The following is a 24,734-nucleotide window of genomic DNA, read 5'->3' as shown; positions in this document are numbered from 1 at the left end:
CTTTAATCTTATTCTCACATATCTCAGATACTTGACAAAATGTCTATACATTTATCTTCGTGGCTATGTACAGGAATATGATAATCGTCTTAGGTGCAGACTGAAACTTGACTATAGACTGGTACAGACTAATGCAGACTGGTACAGACTGGTGCATAAAAATGCAGACTGACTAATCGGAGGTCTGTACACTCGTCATAATACCTCGCGCGTTCATGTATCACTGCGCGAGTGTGATCTGCGAGGAGAAAAGGCTCTACATTAGCAGCAATCTCATTGGCTGCGTTACATATTAATACGCGGATTGGCGGAACCAGAATTTGGTCCGTCTCTAAGGCAGCGCCATCTCGTAGTGCGGAGACGGACGAGCGCTGCGCCTGCGCTGTTGTGCTTAGCGGGGCGCGCTCTAGTGGGAAAGTTGTGTACACGCTGACTATGCGGAACTATGTACACAACATTGTGTCTGCTTTGTTCCCCCGTTTTTCCGCGAAAGAGAATTTTTGTTATTCGGTCCTAGTAATATTCGGTGCGTATTTCGATGACTGTCCCAGCAGACGGGCCACAAGCGCAGCAATGTAGTCCCATCCTCCTTCTCAGTGCTTAAGTAGAAAGGAGGTGCCAGTCAGTTTAAGCACCTTCAGTGTGAGACAAAACTAGAAGTTATTTGACTTGACTTTGTTTTCTGCAATTATTAAATTTGTAAACTGTCTGGGAATCTAGACAATAAATGTCGTATAAACATGGTGTCATGGATTTAGTGGTCATTACAAACTCCAGGCCTGTGTCGAGAGCAATGTCATGAATTTAATGATCATTACAAACCCAAGTCCTGTGTAGAGAGCAATGTTACCAACAAAGTGGTGTCCTTATAGAACATGATAGAGCGTGGTCTTTACTGACTTGCCCACTTGGTTGTTTGAGCCGTCCCCTGCGTTATCCGTTGCGCAAAATTAACATAATAATCATCAGATCACTTAACTAAACGTCGGGGCGGCCCCTTGAATTCAATCCTTCCGACAAATGTATCTAACGGGCAAGCACGTGTCAATGAGGCGACTTGGCCACACACACGTCCGGCACGCTCTAGCATAGATAGGAGGTTCAAAAATGGTTCAAATGGCTCTGAGCACTATGGGACTCAACTGCTGAGGTCATTAGTCCCCTAGACTTAGAACTAGTTAAACCTAACTAATCTAAGGACATCACAAACATCCATGCCCGAGGCAGGATTCGAACCTGCGACCGTAGCGGTCTTGCGGTTCCAGACTGCAGCGCCTTTAACCGCACCATAGATAGGAGGAAACAGAGGAAGAGAGATATAACAAGGTAACGATGCATAACTAACCAGAAGGAACCTTTCAACGTTCGTGGACGATACGTTATTATTTATTTATTATGTAGTCTTAAAGCCCTTTCTTACATGTGATCAGTACAACAAATACGAAAAAATACTTCAAAATATTGAAAACAATATGAATATGCAACAGTAATAATAATAATTAGCAATAAAAATAGTAATGAAACGCATTAAAATTATATTGGTTAATTTAGGACATTTGCAGCCATGTTTATTAGACGGTCCATCCATATTAATGTGACTAGCGCGTGTGTTCAACGTCATCGCGCAAATAACGACACGTCAGGTGGCACTACTAGCTGTGGAGGATATATAAAGCATGACAGTGGGGCCCGGAGAAGATTGCAGTAGTTGTCGTAACGCAAAACCGAAGCGTAATATCTGACGTCCAAATGGGCATGAACATTGGCTTTCGGGCCAAGGGTGAAAGCATTTCCGACACGGCTAAGTTTATAAACTGCTCGCGATCCGTCATGGTCACAGTATACCGTTCATGTCGAAACTGCGTTATCCAAAACCGGCACATAGACATCTGTGGTGCACCATGGGCCATAGATGACGGCTGCAGAGATGTCTTAGAACGAATAGACGTGCACCTGTTGAGCATCTGACCGCCCAGATGAACCAATGGACTACCTACAGTGTCTCCTAAACGACTGTTCATGGAACGTTGCTGCTTGTGGGCTCCCCAAAGCAAGTGCGTCTTTCATGCACCCGCGCTGGCGAAGGCTGGAATTTACATAACACTGCCACAACAGGGCGTCCACCGAATGGCAACAGATAGACTTCTCAGAGAAATCACATGTATGCTTCATTGACGTGAAACATGAGAAAGCAAACAGCCTGCAACAGTCACTGGAAGGTTCCAGAGGAGAGAGTGTTATAGTCAGGTGAATGTTTTATTCGTATTCCCTGGGTGACCTCGCCGTTCTGGAAGGCTCATTGGATCAACGAAAGTATGCTTCTATGCTTGGAGACCATGTCCACCGCTAAATGCAATTTCTTTTTGTTCGGCACGGTGGCATCTACCAGCAGGACAATACAACATGTCACACAGCTAGAAGAGTACATGTGTGGTTCGAAGGGCACCAACACAAGTGCCTGGTTGATAATTAAAACTGGTAAAAAGACATATAAACAAAAAAATTAAGAAGCTGAAAAAAAATGGAATGTACACCATGATGATAATGGTAATAACGATTATGACAATGCAAGCCCGTTATGTCTATTAAAATGACGATGGTGAGGGACCCTGATAGCTGCAGGAAAGGGATTGGGTTGTCATCGGATTGGAGAACGTATTAATAGAAATATGCTGTGGAATATAAATCTCGGGACGAATAGGATGTATATATTATGAGGGTGGTAGGACTGCAGATAAGCAAGAATAGGGTGTGTGCGAACCTATTTTGTGTGGATACGGTAAGGTAGATAACAGTCGCTAAGAGAGTATGTGATGATTTCACGTTGAGGCGATTGTAGTTGCGGTGGGCACGCATTAGAAGAGCTTGGAAGTAGAAAGAACGGAGAATTGCGTTAAAAGCGCCGTAGAAGGCGGAACGGGAGACCGAAAGATATGCGCATGGCTTAAGAAAGTGGACTCGCATTCGGGGGATGAGCTTTCCAAATCACCATCTGGTAAGTGATATTTGAACTGTCTGTGGTTTTACTAAACCGTTTAAGGTAAGTGGAGGAAATCGTTTCGTTGAAGAGTCATGGCTGATTTATTTCGCTGTTCTAGTGCTAGCAGCGCTTGGGCATTCTCGTTGATAATTTTGTCGTAGACGGAATATTAAAATCTGATCTTTTTTTTTTTTTGTTTAAGCATGTGGGTTACTATTTGTGGGAGATTTACGTTTATGGGTGATGTACGACAGACGAAGTATTCTAGTTATTAGAAAGGTGTAGAAAGTTCATAACCTGCTATGAGTTTTGTGAGAATAGCTTTATACCGAAACCGAGGCGGATTGCAAGTCTTCTGTTACAGTGAGTATGCACTTGCCACCCTGTGCACTCGTAAGCTGCTGCCTATCTTTTACGTCACATACTTGTAATGTTACGTGAGCCTCACCCCCCTTTTTTAACTAATTTGTGCCTGGTTTTATTCTGAGAAACTCAGTAATGTATGTAAATGCCGTAAATGTAAATTTTAATTCAAAAAGTATTTGAAGCGAAGTGAAGCGCAACTGGACAGCAAGAAACTTTTCAGCGCGCAATCTCCGCAACGATAGTAGTTGTGCATCTTTGAGTGTGGACTCTAAAAAAAAAGACAATTGATTTATTAAAAAAAGAGGACTGTTGATATGTATCTTGTGGAAAGAGGACGTGTTGCTAGGCCATCGCTCAGAACGTTTTGTTACATTTAATGAAAACTCCTATTTCAGTGTAAAACCGAGTAAAGTATGTGTAATAGCTGCCCAAATTTATGTATACAAATTTTCTGGAAGTGAAGAACAGAAATATGTTGTTTTTTTGGGAAAAGGAGATGAACTTCATTGTCGTCGCTGGCTATCAATCGACGTAAGTTTAAAAAGCTCACTAAAATACGGGAAAGGAAGTGCATACTCTATAGTTTTCATTCAATACGTAATAACCTCTCATAATTTCTTAATTGCAGTAATTGGATTATGTTCTTGTATAATAGTATGGTGCTGAACTCCACTGACCAATTTTGAGGCAGCAGGACATGTAGTTTGAAGGAAATTTGTGTGATAGGCAATCTCCTTTTCTCACGAAAAGCAAATTGCTGTTTGATCTTCTTTATTTACAACAGTGTTCCCTTAGGTATGAAAAGCTACGAAAACTTGGGCTCAAAGCTATCCGCAATACGGCCAAGTAACTAACAGAGTCGTATTTTAAACCTTAAAGAACAATAACTTACTACAAATTGTAATACGTCACCAACTGGTGCAGAAGCTGATCATTCAAGGAGGCAGCAACCAAAATTCAGGTACCAGTTACGACTTAAAGAAAATTTCTCAATCAAAAATCAAGCTCTCTCTCTCCAAACACACATATAAACATTCATATTATTAAGATAAAAGTCATTTTATATACTGTCACTTTTACCGGTGAATACAACGAGGCGTACCGGTTCAGGGGAGGGGGTGGGGGGACTGTTCCGTACTCGTACAATGGCTGATCAAAAGTACTCGGACACCACAATGTAATGTGGGACTGAGCATCATATGTCACACGCCGGTCCAAAAGAGGGTATTGTGTTCTAAGTAGAGAAGCAGTAACAGCACAATTATTCGATAATGATAGCACAGTGACTCGGAACGTAGACTAGTCGTTGCGTGTCACCTTACTAACAAATCCATCATTAAATTTCAACCCTTCTAAAGCTGGCCACGTCGACCGTTGGTGATGTGATTGTGAAGTGACTAGGTGAAGGAACAACCACACACAAAAACCAAGACCAGCCAGACATAATGACAGACGGGTAGGGACCGTCCAATATTGGGAGGGTGTTAAAAAAGCCGCATGAAATCTACTGAACGAATCACTCGAGAGTTCCAAAGTGCTACCTGCGGTTCAGATAGTACAATGAATGTGAGCAGAGAGATGAAAAGAAATGGATACAATGGTCGGGCAGCTGCTCGTGAGCCATACTTTTCTGTAGTCATTCGTATGCGGCGCCTGAGCTGGTGTAAAAACTAACGCCCCTAGACAGTGAATGACTAGTAATGAGTGAACTGGAGTCATCAATCACACTGGACTCTTGGGCAAACCTATGGAAGTGTTTATGTTTGGGGTTGCCTGGAGAACATTATCTGCATCATTTGTAGTGTCAACACTGAAGTACGGCATTGATGGTGTTATGAAATGAGCGTTTGTCGTCATTGGCCGGAGGCCCCTTGCGGGGCAGATCCGGCCGCCTTGGTGCACGTCTTATTACATACAACGCCACATTAGCCGGCGACCTGCGCACCGCATAAGTATGAAATGATGATGACAACACAGCACCCAGTCCCTGAGCGGAGAAAATCTCCGACCCAACCAGGAATCGAACCCGGCCCCTTAGGACGGAAATCCGTCACGATGACCACTCAGCTATCGGGGCGGACAGTGATGGTGTAATGGAATGGGATATTCTCCGTCGTTAGGGTGTGATGTCCCTACCGCGCTTAAGAAGACGCTAAATGCGCAATGTTGTAAACACATTTTACAGCACTTCTCAGTGAGCAGACTAGAGGAACAATTCACAGAAGATAACCGTTGCATCACCGTGAAAATACACCGTGTTTTAGAGCATCATCTATGGGCCACTGGTCTGTGGACAATAGCACTCCCGAAATGGCCTGGCCCACACAGACGCTTGATCTGAATGGAATGGGACACGTTTTGGATGAATTAGAATGTAGACTTCACTACAGATCTCAGAGTCCAACAACACTCCCTCTCATGTCTAGGTTTTTGAGTAAAGATGGGTTACCACACAACTTCACAGATATTCAGAAATCTCAGTGGAAGGTTCTCCAGCAGAGTTCAGGCTCTCATAAACACAAAAGGCAGACACACCCCATATTACAAACCACTAATAGGTGCCCAGATACTTTTCATCAAATAGTTTGTGTCTCACACGGTCTGCAGAAAGATTGCTCGCAGAATATTGAGCCGACGCTTTTTACGTAAGCCACTCGTGGGCCTCCGTACACGCTCGCACTTGACAGTTTTGGTGTTAGGCCATCGGCAAGGCGAAACTACACTACTGATCATTAAAATTGCTACACCAAGAAGAAATGGAGATGATAAACGGGCATTTATTGGATACATATATTGTACTAAAACTGACATGTGATTATATTTTCGAGCAATTTGGGTGCATAGGTCCTGAGAAATCAGTACCCAGAACAAGCACCTCTGGCCGTAATAACGGCCTTGATACGCCTGGGCATTGAGTCAAACAGAGCTTGGATGGCGTGTACGAGAATGTGCTAGCCAGGGCAGCAGTAGAACATTTTCTGTTTCCAGAAAGGCCCGCACAGGACCTTCACCATGCGGTCGTGCATTATCCTGCTGAAATGTAGGGTTTCGCAGGGATCGAATGAAGGGTAGAGCCACGGGTCGTAACACATCTGAAATGTAGCGCCCACTGTTGAAAGTGCCGTCAATGCGTACAAGAGGTGACCGATACGTGTAACCAATGGCACCCCACACCATCACGCCGGGTGATGCGCCAGTATGCGATGACGAATACGCGCATCCAATCTGCGTTCACCACGATGTCACCAAACACGGATACGACCATCATGATGCTGTAAACAGAACCTGGATTCATCCGAAAAAATTACGTTTTGCCATTCGTGCACCCAGGTTGGTCGTTGAGTACACCATCGCATGCGCTCCTGTCTGTGATGCAGCGTCAAGTGTAACCGCTGCCATGGTCTCCGAGCTGATAGTCCATGCTGCTGCAAACGTCGTCGAACTGTTTGTGCAGATGGTTGTTGTCTTTCAAACGTCCCCATCTGTTGACTCGTGGATCGAGACGTGGCTACACGATCCGTTGCAGCCATGCGTATAAGATGCCTGTCATCTCGACTGCTAGTGACACGAGGCCGTTGGGATCCAGCACGGCGTTCCGTATTACCCTCCTGAACCCACCGATTCCATATTCTGCTAACAGTCATTGGATGTCGACCAACGCGAGCAGCAATGTCGCGATAGGATGAACCGCAATCGCGATAGGCCACAATCCGACCTTTATCAAAGTGGGAAACGCGGTGGTACGAATTTCTCCTCTGTACACAACAACGTTTCACCAGGAAACGCCGGTCAACTGCTGTTTGTGTATGAGAAATCAGTTGGAAGATTTCCTCATGTCAGCATGTTGTAGGTGCGGCCACCGGCGCCAACCTTGTGTGAGTGCTCTGAAAAGCTAATCATTTGCATATCACAGCATCTTCTCCCTGTCGGTTAAATTTCGCGTCTGTAGCACGTCACCTTCGTGGTGCAGCAACTTTAATGGCCAGTAGTGTATGTGGGCGTGCGATACCTGCGTGGAGCCGCCCGCGTCCCTCTGCAGCAGGGAGCGCGACAGCGAGGCGGAGGGCGGCACGCCCCCGCTGATGGCGGAGGCGACCGCGGTGAGCCCCTGCGCCAGCAGCTCCTGGTTGAGGCGCACGCGGTAGCGGCCGCGCGCCAGCAGCAGCGCCATCGACGTGCTCACCGCGAAGCTGACGGCCGCCACGCCCAGCGAGCCCACGGCCACCGCCCCCATCAGCTTCCAGTCGCTCACGGGATCGCGCAGCCTAGGCAGCCCGCTAGGCACCGGCCCCACCACCGATATGTTCCACCTGCCGTCACGCCACGTTTCAGTTGCTCACCGACTCTCCGTCTTTCGCAGAATTGGCAACAATAAAATAACGAGTCGGATTTACAACCGATATTTTGTTTATCTGACTGCGAGTCGTTTCCATGAAGTGACGTATTTATAGACGCACTTTCCTCATGTACTGTTCACTTTGTCTATCAACTTCATAGCCACGGACTAGTTGGACCTTCTTGACCCACCAGCCATCAGTCCCATGCCCCATATCACAGCAAACACAGCGAACCTGACAAAAGAACTGTAAGCAAGTTTTGAGATTGCCAGTATTACAAACTGATCACAGAGTGGACCAACTGAAGTCTGATCTCCATTCGTATTTGGTGACTCTAAGTACAAATTGGTTGGTTCGAATGGCTCTGAGAACTATGCGACTTAAATTCTGAGGTCATCAGTCGCCTAGAACTTAGAACTAATTAAACCTAACTAACCCACGGACATCACACACATCCATGCCCGAGGCAGGATTCGAACCTGAGACCGTAGCGGTCACGCGGTTCCAGACTGTAGTGCCTAGAACCGCACGGCCACTCCGGCCGGCTACAAATTGGTGACAAGCAATTCAATGTTACGGAGTTGCCTATAAGACATTTAGCAGCAATCCTATACATCTACAGCCTGAAAAATGGGTTTCACCTAGTATTTGAAAAGAAGCTACTGACTAGCTACAAAACAATGTGAATCTTCTAATGCTTCCCATTAAATCTGCAACATCCTTAAGATGGCGTGCAACGAATCTTAGATTAATTTGATGTGTGCCACAAGAATCGATACGAAAATTTTAATCATTTCAGTTGAGCCACATACAGTATTGGAGTGATGTTCCCAAATTCTCTAAATACCATAACATTATGATCCAGATTTCCTTTCAGAAAATCATTTGAATGTACATTGTTTCTCAGAATATTCTGTCATGCCTGGTTCAAAATGGTTCAAATAGCTCTGAGCACTATGGGACTAAACTGCTGAGGTCATCAGTCCCCTAGAACTTAGAACTACTTAAACCTAACTAACCTAAGGACGTCACACACATCCATGCCCGAGGCAGGATTTGAACCTGCGACCGTAGCGGTCGCGCGGTTCCAGACTGTTGCGCCTAGAACCGCTAGGCCACTCCGGCCGGCTGTCATGTCTTGTGTAAGAATTACAAAACTGTGCTTATATGGAGAATGAATAGTGGCTTATTTTGACTACAGCTTATCATTCCATGATATCGATGCTCATATTCCATAAGCGATATGCGAGTATAGATCGATGCATTCAGGAATGGCATAGCGAATCCCACTCTGGATCTCAGTCATCACACGACTATCACTAAAGATGAAAGATGTGTTGTTAGCTTGGTAACGGTGGACGGTACAGGACTGTTGGGTCAGGAAATCGTCTTCTCTCCAATGTAACAATGTCTGTAGCACCGCAGACTGTCAGCATGGTGACCGTGTCAAGGCTGGTAGCTGTGCACTACCTTAGAGTCCTACTAGACGCTATCTTTCAAATGATGTCCTATAAATGATGGCCGACTTGCCTTGGTCAGTATAATAAGGGAGCTGCGTGCTTCCTTGCACAATGATTTATGACACCCACCCTCACCAGTCACTTTCAAGGCAAGCCACTTCCCTCCCACTCACCTTTCTTCACCCCCTCCCAGCAGGCTACATATGCTGTTACATGTTGCTCACTTAGGACCTCATTTATAACACCTGTGTGTTATCATATTAATTAGAGAGTAGATGCTGGTGTTTATTTACTTTCCAATTCATTTACCCAATTCATTATCCTTATTACTTTAATTCATTACTCAAGATGGCTGTCTCAACATTTATGCAATCCTTATCTTTATTGCTATAGTTCCTGACCCAATATGGCTGCTAGATATTTTTCCAATATAGCCTTTTCTTAATTACTATGACTCATGGTCTACAATGGCTTCCACAATCCAAACTTGGCTGCCCAATGTATGTGAACTGCTAAGTCCAGCAACTCAAGATGTTTGTTACTGCAATAGCATAATCAAACATGGTATAGCCTGTGACGTTAGTAACGCTAAAAAGTAATTCTACTTTCTACAGTCCTGTTCTGACTAAAAACTGACATACATTCCACAGAAGTGAAAGATATTTTGCTTACTCAAAACAATTACTGATGTGTTTTAATGCATTCTATAAAGAAAATACATACTTGCTATTTAGTAATTACACTTTGGAAGTATTGGCATACTTCTAGTACACCCTTGCCACATAGCAGTTACACTGTACAGGTGCTGGGATTGATTCTTTGTAAAAAGTGCACCCTTTCTACGAAACAGATACATTATGGAAGGCTCAGGCTCCATTTTTTAAACAAAATAAGCTGTTTTCCCATGACTCCATGTTTAACCATTACTACAGGCAGTTACTTATGTGGTCACTCTGTACCACCCAGTGTGACAGGAAGGTTTGGAGCAGTTACGACGTTATTATAAGCATTCACAGCATCCAGAGACCACTACCCACCACCGCATCTGCCCCTGCCCACACTATGTGCCAAGAGAGATCCTTATGCTGCTTAAGTATGATTTGCAAGCCACTGTGACGGACTAAGGGCTCACAGCTCAGTGCACTCTCCATACCACCAGCACACCAGGACAAACGCATTAGATGCATGTCCAGATGGCGGCTCAAGCCCATGACTCCTGCAAGATGTCTTCACACGGCATGTACTTCTTACCTCCTGTTAGGCGGCAGCACGCTGCAGACGCCCTTCTAAGAGATCACAAAAACGCTAAGAAATTATGAAGCGAATGCCAACACTTGGAGGACCGTAAAGTCAATCTGAAAGTAGCAAGTTGTGCAGCACGACAAACTACACTCCTTAATCTAACATCAGTAATCAAAGTTGTTGTTGTTGTTGTTTTTGTCTTCAATCAGAGGACTGGTCTGATGCAGCACTCCAAGCTACTCTATGCTGTTCAAGCATTTTCATCTCTGAATAACTACTGCAACCTATTTCCTTTTGATCCTGCTGACAGTAATCTTCTCTTGGCCTCCCTCTACAATTTTTAACCTTCACATTTCCATCAATTGCTATACTGGCCACCCCTGATGTCTCATAAAGTGTTCTGTCAGCTGATCTCTTCTTTTATTCAAGTTCTGTCACAAATTTCTTCCCTCCCCAATTCTGTTTGGTACCTCTTTGTTAGTTACATGATCTACCCATTTAATCTTCAGCATTATTCTGTAGCAACACACTTCAAAAGCTACCATTCTCTACTTTTTCTAACTACCTATCGTCCACGATTTACTTCCACACATTACTATAGTCCAGCTAAATATCATCAGGATTGACTTCATTACACTTCAATCTACTGGTTTAACATTAACAAAACCGAAAAACTACAGGAATGCATTCCTGCCTGAAAACAGAGGAAAAGAGGTCTGATGAATATGTATACAGAAATGCATCATTGTCTAGGTAGATGGTGCTCAAGAATGAAAGTTCCTCTGACCCCACGCCGCGTGTTTCTTGTGTGTTGCAGGCTGTGTGACTGACGCATCGTACTGTAATCAGCAAAATGGTTTGGTATACGTGTCACGAACAAGCCAAGATGGTGTTTGTATGCGGGCAAGCAGATGGAAACGGTCGAGAAGCAGAATAACTATACCAGAACAAGTCCCCTCACAGACACTAACCACATCTCACAACAATTCAAGTCCTCTTGAGCGTTTGTGTGAACATGGGTCATTTTCGCCAGGTGAACGTGCAGGGAGGCAGCGGACTGTGGATATATCAAGTTTGGCAGAGCAGGTTGTACAGGATATTGTGACGAACCGTAGTACAAGTTGCAGGCAAGCGGCCAGCCAACATGATGTAAGCCAAAGTACGATTACATGTACCCTGTATGAGAACTGCTACTATCCCTATAGCCTGCAACGAATGCAAGGATTGTCAGCAACGGACTTCCCTCTACAGGAACTTTATCGATGGTTTCTGCACCAGACCATCACGCTTATGGGATTTCTGTCATCAGTCCTCATTACCAACGAGGCGGTCTTTACCAAAACTGGCATCACCATTCTGCATATTCGTCATCTCTGAGCTACAGACAATCCTCAGGGAATGGTTGGGATGTTTGATCAATATGGATTCAGGATCAATGTGTGGGGAGGGATTCTTGGCTACTACTTGCTTGTACCAGTTATTACTTGGTAACTCCTCATCAGAGGAATCTACCTGGACTTCCTGTGGAATGCTCTGCCTTGGATGCTTCAGAATACACCTTTGGTAACACGACAGGTTATATGGTTTCTGCATCACGGAGCATCACCCTCTTCTACATCATAGTTCACCGCTACCTCAGCAACATCTTCCCCAGCCGTTGGGTAGAACACGGAGGCCCTGTAGCGTGGCGTGCTTCATCACTGGACTTAAACCCCCTGGATTTTTACTTCTGGAAGCATCTGAAAAGAGTTGTCTATGCTGAACCATTTCCCGACGTGCAGGCTATTTAACAGCGTGTTCACGATGTCTGTGGGACTATTCGCAGAGCGTCCGGAACGAGCGTATGAGTGCAGCAATCCATGATGTGACGTGTGAATGCGTGCACTGCATTCCATGGAGGCCATTTTGAACATCTGCTCTGATGTGGATGCGATGCATCTTTTTACTATGTTCCGGGTCAATTTGTTGCCCACATACCGTCCATTTTCAAATACATGTGTATGGGACCTTCTTTTCCTCCATTTTCAGACTGGAATCGGCCTTGCAGTTAGTCGGTTTTATTTATGTTCACCCTCTAACAGTCAATGTTAACAAATATCCATTCCTCAAGAAAGCTTTTCTTGCCACTTGCCAGTGTTCATTTTATAAACTCACTTCTTAAATAATCTTCAGTTATTTTACTGGCCAAACAGCAGATCACATGTATTACTTTTAAAGTTCCGTCTACTAACCTAATTTCGTCAGTATCGTCTGATTAAATGCGACTACTTCCATTGCCCTTATTTTGCTTTTTTGATGTTAACATGTGCACTTGCTAGATCTCTTATGGAGCAGGTGACCACACCAGCAGTATGCGCCCACCTACCCTGGGACAGCTGTTCTCTGACCTACTTTCATTTCTGTTATTAGGTCAAGGTGTGGCTGTCGGAGGAATGGTGGACGCCATGGCTTGGCAGTTTCACCCCAAAAGACGCTTAAATCCTGGGACAGACCTGGGTTTCGGTTCCACAGGATGCCAAACATTCTGAAAACTTGTAACGGTGTGACAGGGTTAGGTTGTGCTGAAAAGTAATTCTTAAGATAAAAATTCGATGCATTGAGCCGTTTCCGAGTTAATTATCATTAGTCAATCAGGCCATTTCATGCGCAAATTCAAGCGGTCTACCAGAGACGGACTTGCTCAACGTGTTACTCTTCGTTTTCATAAAAACGAAAAAGAGAGTGATACATAACTGGACTGTGGACGGTAATAAGGATAGGGCCGGACCCAACGGATATGTAGCTGCGTGCGCTACCATCTAAGCTATGAAAACACCTGACACTAATTTCCGCTTGAATTAGCGCGCGCAACTGCCTGATTTGCTAACTGCAACGCTAATTAAATCGGAAATGGCGCAACTTATCGAATATTTTCTTAACAATTATTTCTCAGCATAACCTACCCTGCAACACTCTTACAAGCTTTTCAGACTGTTTACGACCACCTTGTATTTTTAGCCTATGATCTACTTATTTCCTGGGACACTGTTTCCAACGTAAGGCCTACTTTTTCACAATTTTTCGGGAAAATTTGTTATGATTTAAAATACGCGTTGCTATTGCTAGAGTGGTGCAGCTATCAAAACTTACTGTGTTGCCACCATCCCACTACTGTGGCAGCTATTAAAGCAGGCATTAGGGATTACCCTAACCAGTCTAGAAATCAAAATATGTGGTGGTAGCCATGTACTTAACAATGAAGAGTGGCCCAGCCAGTCTTAACGCAAAGCCTACCCTCAAATATACTGGACTTTCCTTCTTGTATTAACATTTCATTTCCCTCAAATCTGACGGGGTGGCAGCAGCGATGTAGCCACTCTTCAGAATATCGTTTTCAGAACGTACTAGTCATATAAATGTAAACCTAAAGATGAACAAAAATGTCAGCATTGAAAGTTCTTGGTCATTCTGTTGTGGTGGGGCTCGCATCGTGTGGCGAACTATTCAGAGACGACGAGTTTCAGTAGATAAAACTGATGCATACTGCTTGATGACCAGCTCCCAGTAATTCGTATATGTATGACGTCATTGTAGCACAGTGGAGTGTGAAGCGTAAGACGAGGACAGAGGAATGGCATGGAAGACCTGGAGAAGGAGAAAGGGTGTGAATGTGAGAGGAATGTGGTAACAGGAGGGATTTAGAGTGCAGTGGGGTTGGAAGGGCTGCTCAAGATTTAATGGCTGAGTTTTAGGGAAGGGTATCTACGCGGAAGAAGAGGAAGTGGGAACTGTTTAGGAAACTCTGGCCAGTGCCATTTAAATGAATACAGAATTCGGTGCCAGGATGACTTGTTAGATTATATGTGTACTGTCAGATGGGTGAATATTTCGAAATACAGTGGTAATGAAGCGGATGAAGTTTTGAGAGGTAGGATTCAAACATGTGAAGCTGTTCAGGTTTTGTGTCGACAGGATGGATTGAGATGGTCAGTTCTGGTTTTGGGGATGAGGGTTTGGCTGTAGACTGTATATGGACGGGATTGGTTGCAGGTAAATGAAGGGTCCATCCTGGAGGAGTTGACCTATGGTTGAGGGATCGTCAGAAAAGACATGGATGAGGGAAGTAGGAACAATGTTGGTGAATTTCGGAGGGCTTTTAATACTTGGGAGCCGAGATTAGAAATTTGCTGCTCTCAACTTACCTCACTGTGATCTCAGGGGTGAAAGTCTTTCATCACAGCTGTCAGAATCAAATCAGAATCCGACGACTTGCTGATTATGGAATCTGTGCAGGGTTTGATTTGTGATATGTCGAGTTCGGAAGGTACTTTTTTGTTTTGAGGTATAGTGTTTTGGGACTGATGGATTTGTCATCTGGATGTGACCGGACGAAGGAATGTGTTGGATTATATATTGGGGATGGGACGGGAGTGGACTCCACAGGTTCGGCTTGTTTTTTATTTATTTTTTTATTTATTTTCAGAGATAGGTGGAGTATCTTCATTGCGTGGTTAACAGAGATTGTTTTATGATAGGGTATCGTAGGATATGGACTACGGAGTGAGACATCATTAGACAGAATTATGGTGTGAGAATAGTAGTCTGTAATAATGTCACGTATAAGAAGGTGTTATTAGATGAATGACGAACACTAACTTCACTTAATGAAGGTTTATTCAGCAGTTACACATACAAGAGCGTGGAGCAAACTGCCTCCGGCCAGAAATGTTCAAATATGTGTGAAATCTTATGGGACTTAACTGCTAAGGTCATCAGTCCCTAAGCTTACACACTACTTAACCTAAATGATCCTAACGAAAAACACACACATCCATGCCCGAGGGAGGACTCGAACCTCCGCCGCGACCAGCCGCACCCGGCCAGAACACATACAGTATATATAAAGCTACAGAACATTCCAGTACAATGATTCTTGACATTTGTGGATAATTATAGGATGTGCTCGAATCGAATATAGAAATTAAAATTGTACAGTCATGTGAGTTTTGAAATCATGACCCTCCAAGCAACAGTTTAGTATCATAACTATTACATCACGGTGCTACTCAGCTTCTTCTGAGACAATATGAGTGTCCAATGAAATTCCTCGGAACCTAACTACAAAATAGTACAGAGTACATAGAAGCAGCATATAGCCACAGAACAGTCACACAAACTTAGCACTGATGCATACAGACGGCTTATTGTCCAGGAGAGAGTGCGTTATTGCGAAATGCGCTGCTGTGCCAGCATTGGCTGACACATCGCAGACCCTGAAGCTTTAAGCCTGTCTCGCAGGTCAAAGGGAGGCTGACGGCCTTTTTTTTTTCGACTGAGTTGATAGCTTGACTTTGTATAAGGTTAAGCACAGTCCGCCAATAAACTTTCTTGAGTAAGTAAGTACGTTACATAACTTATCTCGCAGTAGAGTGCACGGATTCTGGCTGCAACTGCGTGTGTGATTTCGTGCGACGCGAAGGAAGCTCCGAGGCATGGACAAAAGGAGCATCTTTTATGTAACTACTGTGAAGAGCAACCCGTGAGCAGGCTGAAGGCTCAGTTAAAACTATGCAAGCTGCACTTATCGAGTTATAAAGAAAGCTACGGAAACATTGGCACGTAGCCAACCACATACTCCAACGTCCTCATATGAGTCACCTTCATTATAAGTTGAAAACTTACAAACAGAAACCTAAATAAAGATTAAAAGTATTTCTGGTGATAAAATTTGCTTCCAGTAGAATACAGTAGAGGAAATAGGAAATCCTCAAAGGCAAATTGAAGAAACTTCACCACCCACTTCTACAATTACTTTTGTAATGTACAGAGTTGGGATCATGTGCAACAAGTTATCTGTAACCTGTCGCAAGTGGCATCTTACACAGCCTTCATGAAATTCTTCTAAAGCACTGTGGATACAGGGTTTTTCAGATTGACATTTTAAAAATTTTAGGACAGGTTCCTTATACCAAAACAAAGAAAAATATCCAGTGAAGATGGGCTCTGAAATGCATACCTTAAGAATTATGAGCATTTGTTCATCCTCGATACCAGCTTTTCTACTGAAAAAGTGCTCCCACCTCTTAAGAGATACATTTTAGAGTCCATGTTCATTGAACATATTTTTCTTGTTTACGTCCATCACCTCTTCCCAATAAATGGTACATAAAGAGCTAGTAGAGATGTTCAGAGTATCAAGGATGTACAACTGCTCATAGCCCTTCACATACTCATTTTAGAGCCCATATTTACTGGACTTCTTTTCTTATTTTGGTGTGAGGAACGTGTCCCCAAATTTTTGAAACGTCATTTTGAAACACCTTCCATAGCTTCATACGTGCCAGGTATCATTTCTTTCAACAGTATGATGTGAAATTCAAAGTGGTGCCCTCCACCACTCCAGACAGATGTGAGCCATCATAATTTACAGGCACCAACTGGGAAGATTTTACATGAGCACTTAAAAACATAAGGCTATCTACACATGTCAAGAAAAAATTATGCCCACGCAGTGTGCAGCTAACTCGCAAGAATACATAGTATAAAATATACGCCTGAGGTTTACATAAACCTGACCTCTATCATACCGTTGTCGAGTGTGATGAGCTAAAGTGCGCGTCATATATCTTGGCGGCCGAGTCTAGGTTCGTTCTGCGCATCTGACGTCAGAAAACACAGTCAGCCAATGAACAGAGAACGACGTTGCCAGATCTCGAATGCAGTGCAGAGCACAGACGAGTCTCTTCAGTTTTAGAAACGTTCAGTCATAAATACAGTAATAGAACAAAAGCAATGTCTTGATAGCAGACTTTCTTTTATAGAAAGTTTGGAAAAAGCATTCTTTATACCAATTGCTTCATATTCTATTAATTAATTAAACCAAACAAGCAATAAGACTCCTAATTCAGGCGATAGCAAGGAAAGGTGTTTGTTTGAATCTCACGAACTGCTTTTTCGCAATAAAGAACTGCGGTAATTGTTTATTTCCTATTGTACTTCGACGAAGCGTGAGTAATTCATAGTCATACCAACAGTGTTTATAAGTAGTTTTGTGAGGTGTTAGAGTCGTTATGGAGTTACACTGTTCGATGAGCCGATGTAGCGGAATGGTTAAGGTGTTGGGCTGCCAAGTGAACCTCGTGCGGTGCTTAATATTTTCTTTATTTAAAAACAATATTGGAGTGCCATACTTCACGATTTTTATTCGTTTGAATGAAATTTCTAGTGCTTTGCCTCTTCATTAACTTTTTCGCTGCTGCAGACACGTGCTCCCCGCATTCCGCGCTGTGCGCGATTTTGTCATCACTGCACTTCTCGCCTGTGCAGACACATGGTGTTCCCACTGCTTTGACACACTTATCATTCGAGTTCACAAAAAATTTGATTTTTACACGTCTTCTTGACTGATACCTTACCCCCATAAATGACTTAATTTTGTTTTGATGTGAAGCATTAAATGTAGTAAACCATTGCACGAAATTTTGAAGAGTTTGCAGAGGTAAAAGTCCATAGCGTATACTTTCCATATGGTCGATTTTAGTTGCCACAATGTTGAGAATGAAATGTGGACAAGATACCTAAATTTCATATAATATTTACTGTATAACAATATTTCATTTAATTTAAGTACCACATAGGTGTCGTATGTAATATTGAGAAATATTCCGTCTTTCGCGACTGTAATAAAAGTTTTATTTACACAGGGCGCGTTTGGCTTTATTTTAAAGTGAAAGGTGAAAAGGTATGGCACATACACAATGGTATTCATGTTCTATTTCTTGTTTTTGTTCCACAGTCGCAGTTTTACCAATGGTATTGAAATATATCCCTCTTCTGCAACTGTAATAAGCGACTTATTTAGACCAGACGCGTTTATCTCTTTTGAAGCATCATAAGAGGACTGTATTTTGTGTCCTCCATTGCCAAGTCACCTTTCTTAGTTTTGTGCTGCGGTAGCACAATATTCAACGCTTGTGTTGTCTCATCAGTGTTTTAGCAAATAAATGCTGTTTGTGTGTGCCACACACAAAATTATATTTGACATAGCTCTGAGCACTTCACTGACAGACGGTATATTCAAGTCCTAATGTTTTTGTAAGTCCACAGTTTTGTTTAATGTATTTTGTCTACTTCCTTTTGAGTGCTTTAAAATAAAGCCAAACGTGCCCAGTGTAAGTAAAACTTTTGTTACAGTCGCGAAAGGTGGAATATTTCTGAATATTACATACGACACTTATGTGGTACTTAAATTAAATGAAATATATAGGTATCTTGTCCACATTTCATTCTAAACATTGTGGCAACTAAAATCGACCATCCGGAAAGTATACTCTATGGACTTTACCTCTGCAAACTCTTCAAAATTTCGTGCAATGGCTTACTATATTTAATGCTGCATAATGACTGCGTTGAACATCGAAACAAAATTAAGTCATTTATGGGGGGAAGGTATCAGTCAAGAAGATAGGTAAAAATCTAATTTTTGGGCCAAATAGTTTTTGTGAAATCGAATGATAAGTGTGTCAAAGCAGTGGGAACACCATGTCTCTGCACACGCGAGCAGTGCAGTGATGACAAAATCGCCCACAGCGCGGAATGCAGGGAGCACGTCTATGTAGCAGCGAAAGGGTTAATGCGGCCGTGGTGGCTTTACTTCATGAACTGCGCGCTCCCCCCTAAACGTAAGCTTGCGAACTATGCTATACCACGGCGCTGCTTCTCTTGGCGCGTGAGTCGTGTGCAACTGGCAACGCAGCAATCTCCCGCGTCTAGGCGGGCATGCGCGAGCCGCCAAGATAAAAGAATTCAACTATAGTGTCGTAGCATTACCGCATTTAGATTCTAGCATTTCCTCATGAGCCGAATAATGTTGTTAATCTGTAATCTGATTCTACATGTAACAATTGTTTCTAACAGGTCCTGCCTTGCCTCAGTGTCAGATATTCTTTTCAGCAACACTTGGGCTGAGTCTCTCGTCCTCTGGTTTATTTGTATCTGCCATTCTTTAGAACGTAAAAGTGATCCAACTTCTTCAGAGATCTCTACCACTGCTTGTACACAACTATGTGAGCTCTGCTCAACGTCCACTAACAGATGCGCTCCAAGAGCATTGAGTTCATTAATGTTGACGGCATTCTTACGTTTTTCCTACTTAGTCCGTAACGTTTCCTTCTCTGTACTGAGTTTAAGTAATTCAACCCTTCTGCAGAGTAGTAACATGATTAGCTAAACCTGATGAGCAGCTTTACGAGTGGGAAGAGCGTCTCTCCTATCTGAATTTTTATCATTATCCCTGGACTGCTCTCATAAATACATTTCACTAGGTTCTTCGTTAAATCTATCTGAGGTGTTATCCTCAACTGATGCCAACATGCTTTCCAAATTCTGAATTTGTGCTGTCAGTTCATTCGTACTAGTCCTGTTTTCCTTTTTGTGCTTTACTACAACTGTTTTTGCACACTTACTAGTCATTCCTGTAATCATTTACTACCAGGACTATGTTGTTCTCTTATTTTGCAGATACTTGCTCTTATGTTACTTCTTGAACATCTGCCATCTCCTCTTGATATCCATGTGTCTGCCCTTTGCTCACCTCTGAATTCATCTAAAATCTAGGATAGTAAGTTACTAGTGATAACCTGACGTTTTGAAGTGATCAATATGAACACAGCTGGTGGTAGGGGAAACAGATTCACCTTTAGACAACATATCATTATTATTAGTGGTATCAAACGGAATCCTCAGTTCGGAGTAACATACATTTGCACTAATATTACTATAACTTGTTTCTCAAGTGTAACATTACCACTACAAACACGTAGCTTGTCATTTCCTTAACAGTAACATCAGATATAATGCCTTCATTGCCTTCAGTTAGTGAAGTAAACATAGTATGAACTGCATTTTATTGAGATACAGACAGAGGATTATCTACGGTTTTTTACTGAAGTAGCATTCTAAAATCGAGCTTGTAGCGAAGCCATCATTGCCACACTTAAAAAAATAAAAAAGTCTCAAAAGATTTAAATCATCTGGTGATGAAGGTGTTTGCAACAGAAATTTTCATAATAAAGTTGTGGCTGGCCAGCGGTAATATTATCAGTTAGCAGATGGGTATAAGCACTGAAATCACAAGAGACAGACAAAAAGTTCGATTGGAATATCATCAACAGTCACCCCTGACAATTGGTAGCTCCTATGTGATGACATAATACGTTCTATAGGTTAGAAAACAATACTTAATAGCGATAAAACATTAGATAATGTCAAGAAACTTCCTGAGGGATAACAATTCAGTACCCAAACACAACACACACACACACAGCTGGAAACATGGAAACCTTATACTCTGTGAATCTATACGCTTCCATCACTGCATAATTCCTTTTCCTGACCACCAAGTTATTGTTAGACCTATTGATAAACTATGTTCAGCGCATGTTGAACCAGGAGATTACGCTTCATTTTTTTTATTTATTCACACTCAATTCCGCGACTATTATTTTCAATAAGAAGTGCCAGTATCTCAACATAGCAGACAACACTATCAACAAAATTCGACGTGTTTTACTTGAAACAGTGCAAAAGTGTAGTAAGTAAACGATATGTTTCGCAAATAATCTCAAATATAGCAAAAACATGTTTATGGAAAGGTATCACTTTACTGTGTAAGGTTTTCCATGTATAACAATTCAGACATTCATTAAGTGTGCATGGACATGGCATAGTACATATTCACCCTCATAGCCACTGAGGGGTTGCAAGTGTGTATATAAATCCAATTAGTGGGATCATATTGCTAGTTCATGTGAAAATGCTGCTGATCAACAGCCTGTACGTGTTAACAGCATCTGGGTCTAAATGTGTTAATGTAGGAATAGTCTGAGCTAGTGACTGTCGAGTAATAATAGAATTTTAGAATGTTTGACATAATACTAAAGTGCAGTGTACTGAGATGGAGGGGATTCATCTATTTAACAAGACTAAGTACAGTGATGTTTTGATGACAACAGTGACTCAGAAAATCCTCCTGACATATTCAGCAACATGACATCATCCATCACCACATGTGCAGGACTCCTATGTCAAAGTTCAGATCAGAAGACCCTTCACAGTTCATTAATCAAGTTTAATGATCTATACTGTGCAGTATGTATTCCAGTACACAGTCTGAGTGGGTGGCAGCCATATGTCAGGACATTATTCGATGATGTTGTGGATTATGCATGTGAACATAATGCACATACATAATGCACATACATATATAAACAGTCGTATGTGTGTCGTACCGAAGTCTGTTACAATCACTTACAGAATTATGAAATTCACACATTTAGAATTTTCAGACAGAATACCTAAGTATGGTGCTCAGTAAGTCGTCAAGGAAAACGAACACTGAGGGTATTAGACTCCTATTCATCGCCCCAGACACAAGCAATGTACTCCATATGCTTGGGTGTATAGTAAAGTCTGTGTGCAGGTGTGAGTGTTCTAAATGTTTGCATAGGGTGAATCTAACGTGGGACATGGGAACCAGCCTGACATTAACCTAATAGGATGTGAGAAAATGCCTGAAAACCACATCTAGCCTGGTGGACACACTGACCCCTTGTCATTAATCTGGTTCTGGGCTGACATACTTCCTCACTATAAAAAAAAAATGGCTCAAATGGCTCTGAGCACTATGGGACTTAACATCTGAGGTCATCAATCCCCTAGAACTTAGAACTACTTAAACCTAACTAACCTAAGGATATAACACACATCCATGCCCGAGGCAGGATTCGAACCTGCAACTGTAGCAGTCACGCGGTTCCAGACTGAAGTGCCTAGAACCGCACGGCCACTGCGGCCGGTCCTCATTCTAAAAGAGGTTGCATTAACAAGTGCAGTCACCTATGTGCGTAATACCTAAGTCTGTCATAGCTATTATTGATCTGAACACTATAGAAGCAGAGTTTACAGCGTATGGAAATCAGTTTTTTGAACAGCATTGTGGGATACAAATAAAATAATAAGACTCAAAATGCTTAAGCAAGATATATTTAGTTCTTCATAAAGATATTAATAGTTCACTGTAAATAATATTTATGTATATTTCTAAACAATAAAAATACTTGCCTTATACAGCACGCCAAATAGGAACACAGACAATTAATGATGTTAGCACATAACAAGAACCCTATACTGTTGTTCAGTATATATTTAGTAAAAATTCTTTCTGTATGACATAAGGTGGGCTATCTGAAAATGCAGCAGCATAACAAATCAGCACTTTGTAATATTGTTTCAATGATATGTTGTTTTGAGTTACACTTTAATTGTTAAAGCGAGGCTCATAACATTGTTTTGTTGGTCCAACATGCACACTTTGCATAGTAACCAACTTTACGTTAGCTTCATAACAATCAACAGTGTTTAAATAGCATTTCTGACAAATTGTAGGTATTAAACTTTGATGTTGAACACTATGTGCATGACTAAAACAGTATTTCAAAACTCCATCTGCAAGTTAGTGTTTGTATCCTGCCACCACAACTGAATTTCGAATGTCAGTAATTTTTATGATCTTAAAGTTCGATGGACTGTCCTTTAAACTAAGTTTGTATCCTGTTACATATTTTGTAAGGCAATCTAATGTATGACCACGTTTCAGTTTTCAATCATACGTGGAGAAAAATTCATTGTCCTCCAAAATATTGAATGTAACAAGTTCTTTACTGCTGTACAGGATATCTTTCTGTACAAACTGAAAAAAATTAGCTTCATGCGAATATAGCAGTACAACGAATTAATACTTGTTAATATTGTGTCGAACATATGTGAATTGAAGGCACACTTTAGTACTATGAAATATGGCTTATGACATCGTAGCATTGGCTGAACCATCACACATGTAATATGGCCCATTGCTGATTTAAAATGCACGCTCTGCATAGTAATCAACTTGGCGTTATCTTTACCATCAACAACAGTGTATACCATTAATAACAATGTCAACAAAGTGAAGTTATTATGTTATACCGCCGAAGATGCTGTGCAAAAGGGCTTCTGAGTATGTATGATTTCATACAGCTGCCACAATTGTAATTTGATATTTCGATGTTGGATGATACTTGTTTCTCAACGCTCTGAAACCATTGAAAGTTTATCATTCATATGAATTGTATTCCCAAGGCTTGCTGACATCACTATTCGATAATGCATCTTTCTAAAAGCTTTAAAATTACTGAAAAGATCTCATTCATTGGAGCTGTATTCCCAACGGTTGCTACCATCATCAAAAGTCTGCACGATCTACAACTTCACCTGAATCATTGTAATTTATATATATTCTGTAGACATATAATTCATTTTTGTGCTAAATGTAAGTATTGGTTGCTGCTGCGATGTCTATCAGCTAACACACAGCACTTGACATTGAAGAAGATGACGAAACAAGAAACCGAAAGTGAAACATAAGGTAAATATATACTCACACACACATAATCTTTTACATAAATTATTAATCTCAGGCAGAGCCATAACAGTTTAGAAATTTTAATTTTTGCGTAAATGTTTTGCCTACATTAACTTGTATATAGTTGCAGGTGACAATCTTTAAAGAAAAACAGACACTGTAAAAACGTAATACAGCAGGAAAACCACACCATGTGGTAAGAAGGTATGAATGCACAATTTTATGTGCTCCTCAAAAATCTGTAATTACGATTTAGAAACTAATATTTATATGTTTTTAAACAGTAAAGAAAATTCCTTGTGTTTAACAGCCATAATAATAAGAAACAAACTGATGATGCTGCAACTGCAGTGCAACATGTCTGGGACAGAAAACAAAGTTGTGTTTCGCTAAAGGTGGACCCCAGTCAGAAACATATGGTGTTGTTAAAGCAAACACAGACAAAAGAGCTTCAACATCAAGATGGTTATCTAGCAGTTAATGCTGCTTTAATAATGTTTTGGTATTTAATACTGCTTGGTCTTTACATTTCTCCATTACCTTTATGCACTTCAGTGATATCACCCTCATCATAATTAACCTTTTCTTCTTCATCTTCTTCCTGTCCTCCTCCTCCAAAAACGCCAGACACTTCTTTCATTTATATTGCGTTTCCTTTGGCTTTAGCATCTCTTCCCCATTCCATCTTCTTTTGCATTGGTTTCTCTGACAGTCTCTCGTGGAATGTTTTGCATTCAACACTAGGCACAGCAGCTGAAGAGTCTCTAAGAGAATGTGTTTCCATTTTTCAACAGAATCGCTGTAGCGTTATTAAATTAATTCCATATTTATTAGCGAATTCTTCAGTGAAGAACCAACTATTACTTTTTTTGACGTTTCGCCATATGTTTATTTTGGTATCATGCAGATGT

At 41.8% G+C, this 24,734-nt stretch overlaps 1 protein-coding gene across 1 annotated transcript in view; it reads right to left on the bottom strand.

The window, feature by feature from the left end:
* LOC126260735 (solute carrier family 26 member 10-like) overlaps nt 1–24,734 on the bottom strand; it is a 143,489-nt gene that overhangs the window by 68,077 nt on the left and 50,678 nt on the right. Inside the window, exon 5 of the mRNA XM_049958073.1 lies at nt 7,356–7,656. Coding sequence (XP_049814030.1) covers nt 7,356–7,656 — 301 coding nt within the window. The remainder of the gene's footprint in view (nt 1–7,355; nt 7,657–24,734) is intronic.

The sequence above is a fragment of the Schistocerca nitens genome, chromosome 5 (genome assembly GCF_023898315.1).
Source record: "Schistocerca nitens isolate TAMUIC-IGC-003100 chromosome 5, iqSchNite1.1, whole genome shotgun sequence".
NCBI lineage: Eukaryota > Metazoa > Arthropoda > Insecta > Orthoptera > Acrididae > Schistocerca > Schistocerca nitens.
Note: the sequence above shows the minus strand (reverse complement) of the source record. Positions and strands in the feature narration are given on the sequence as shown.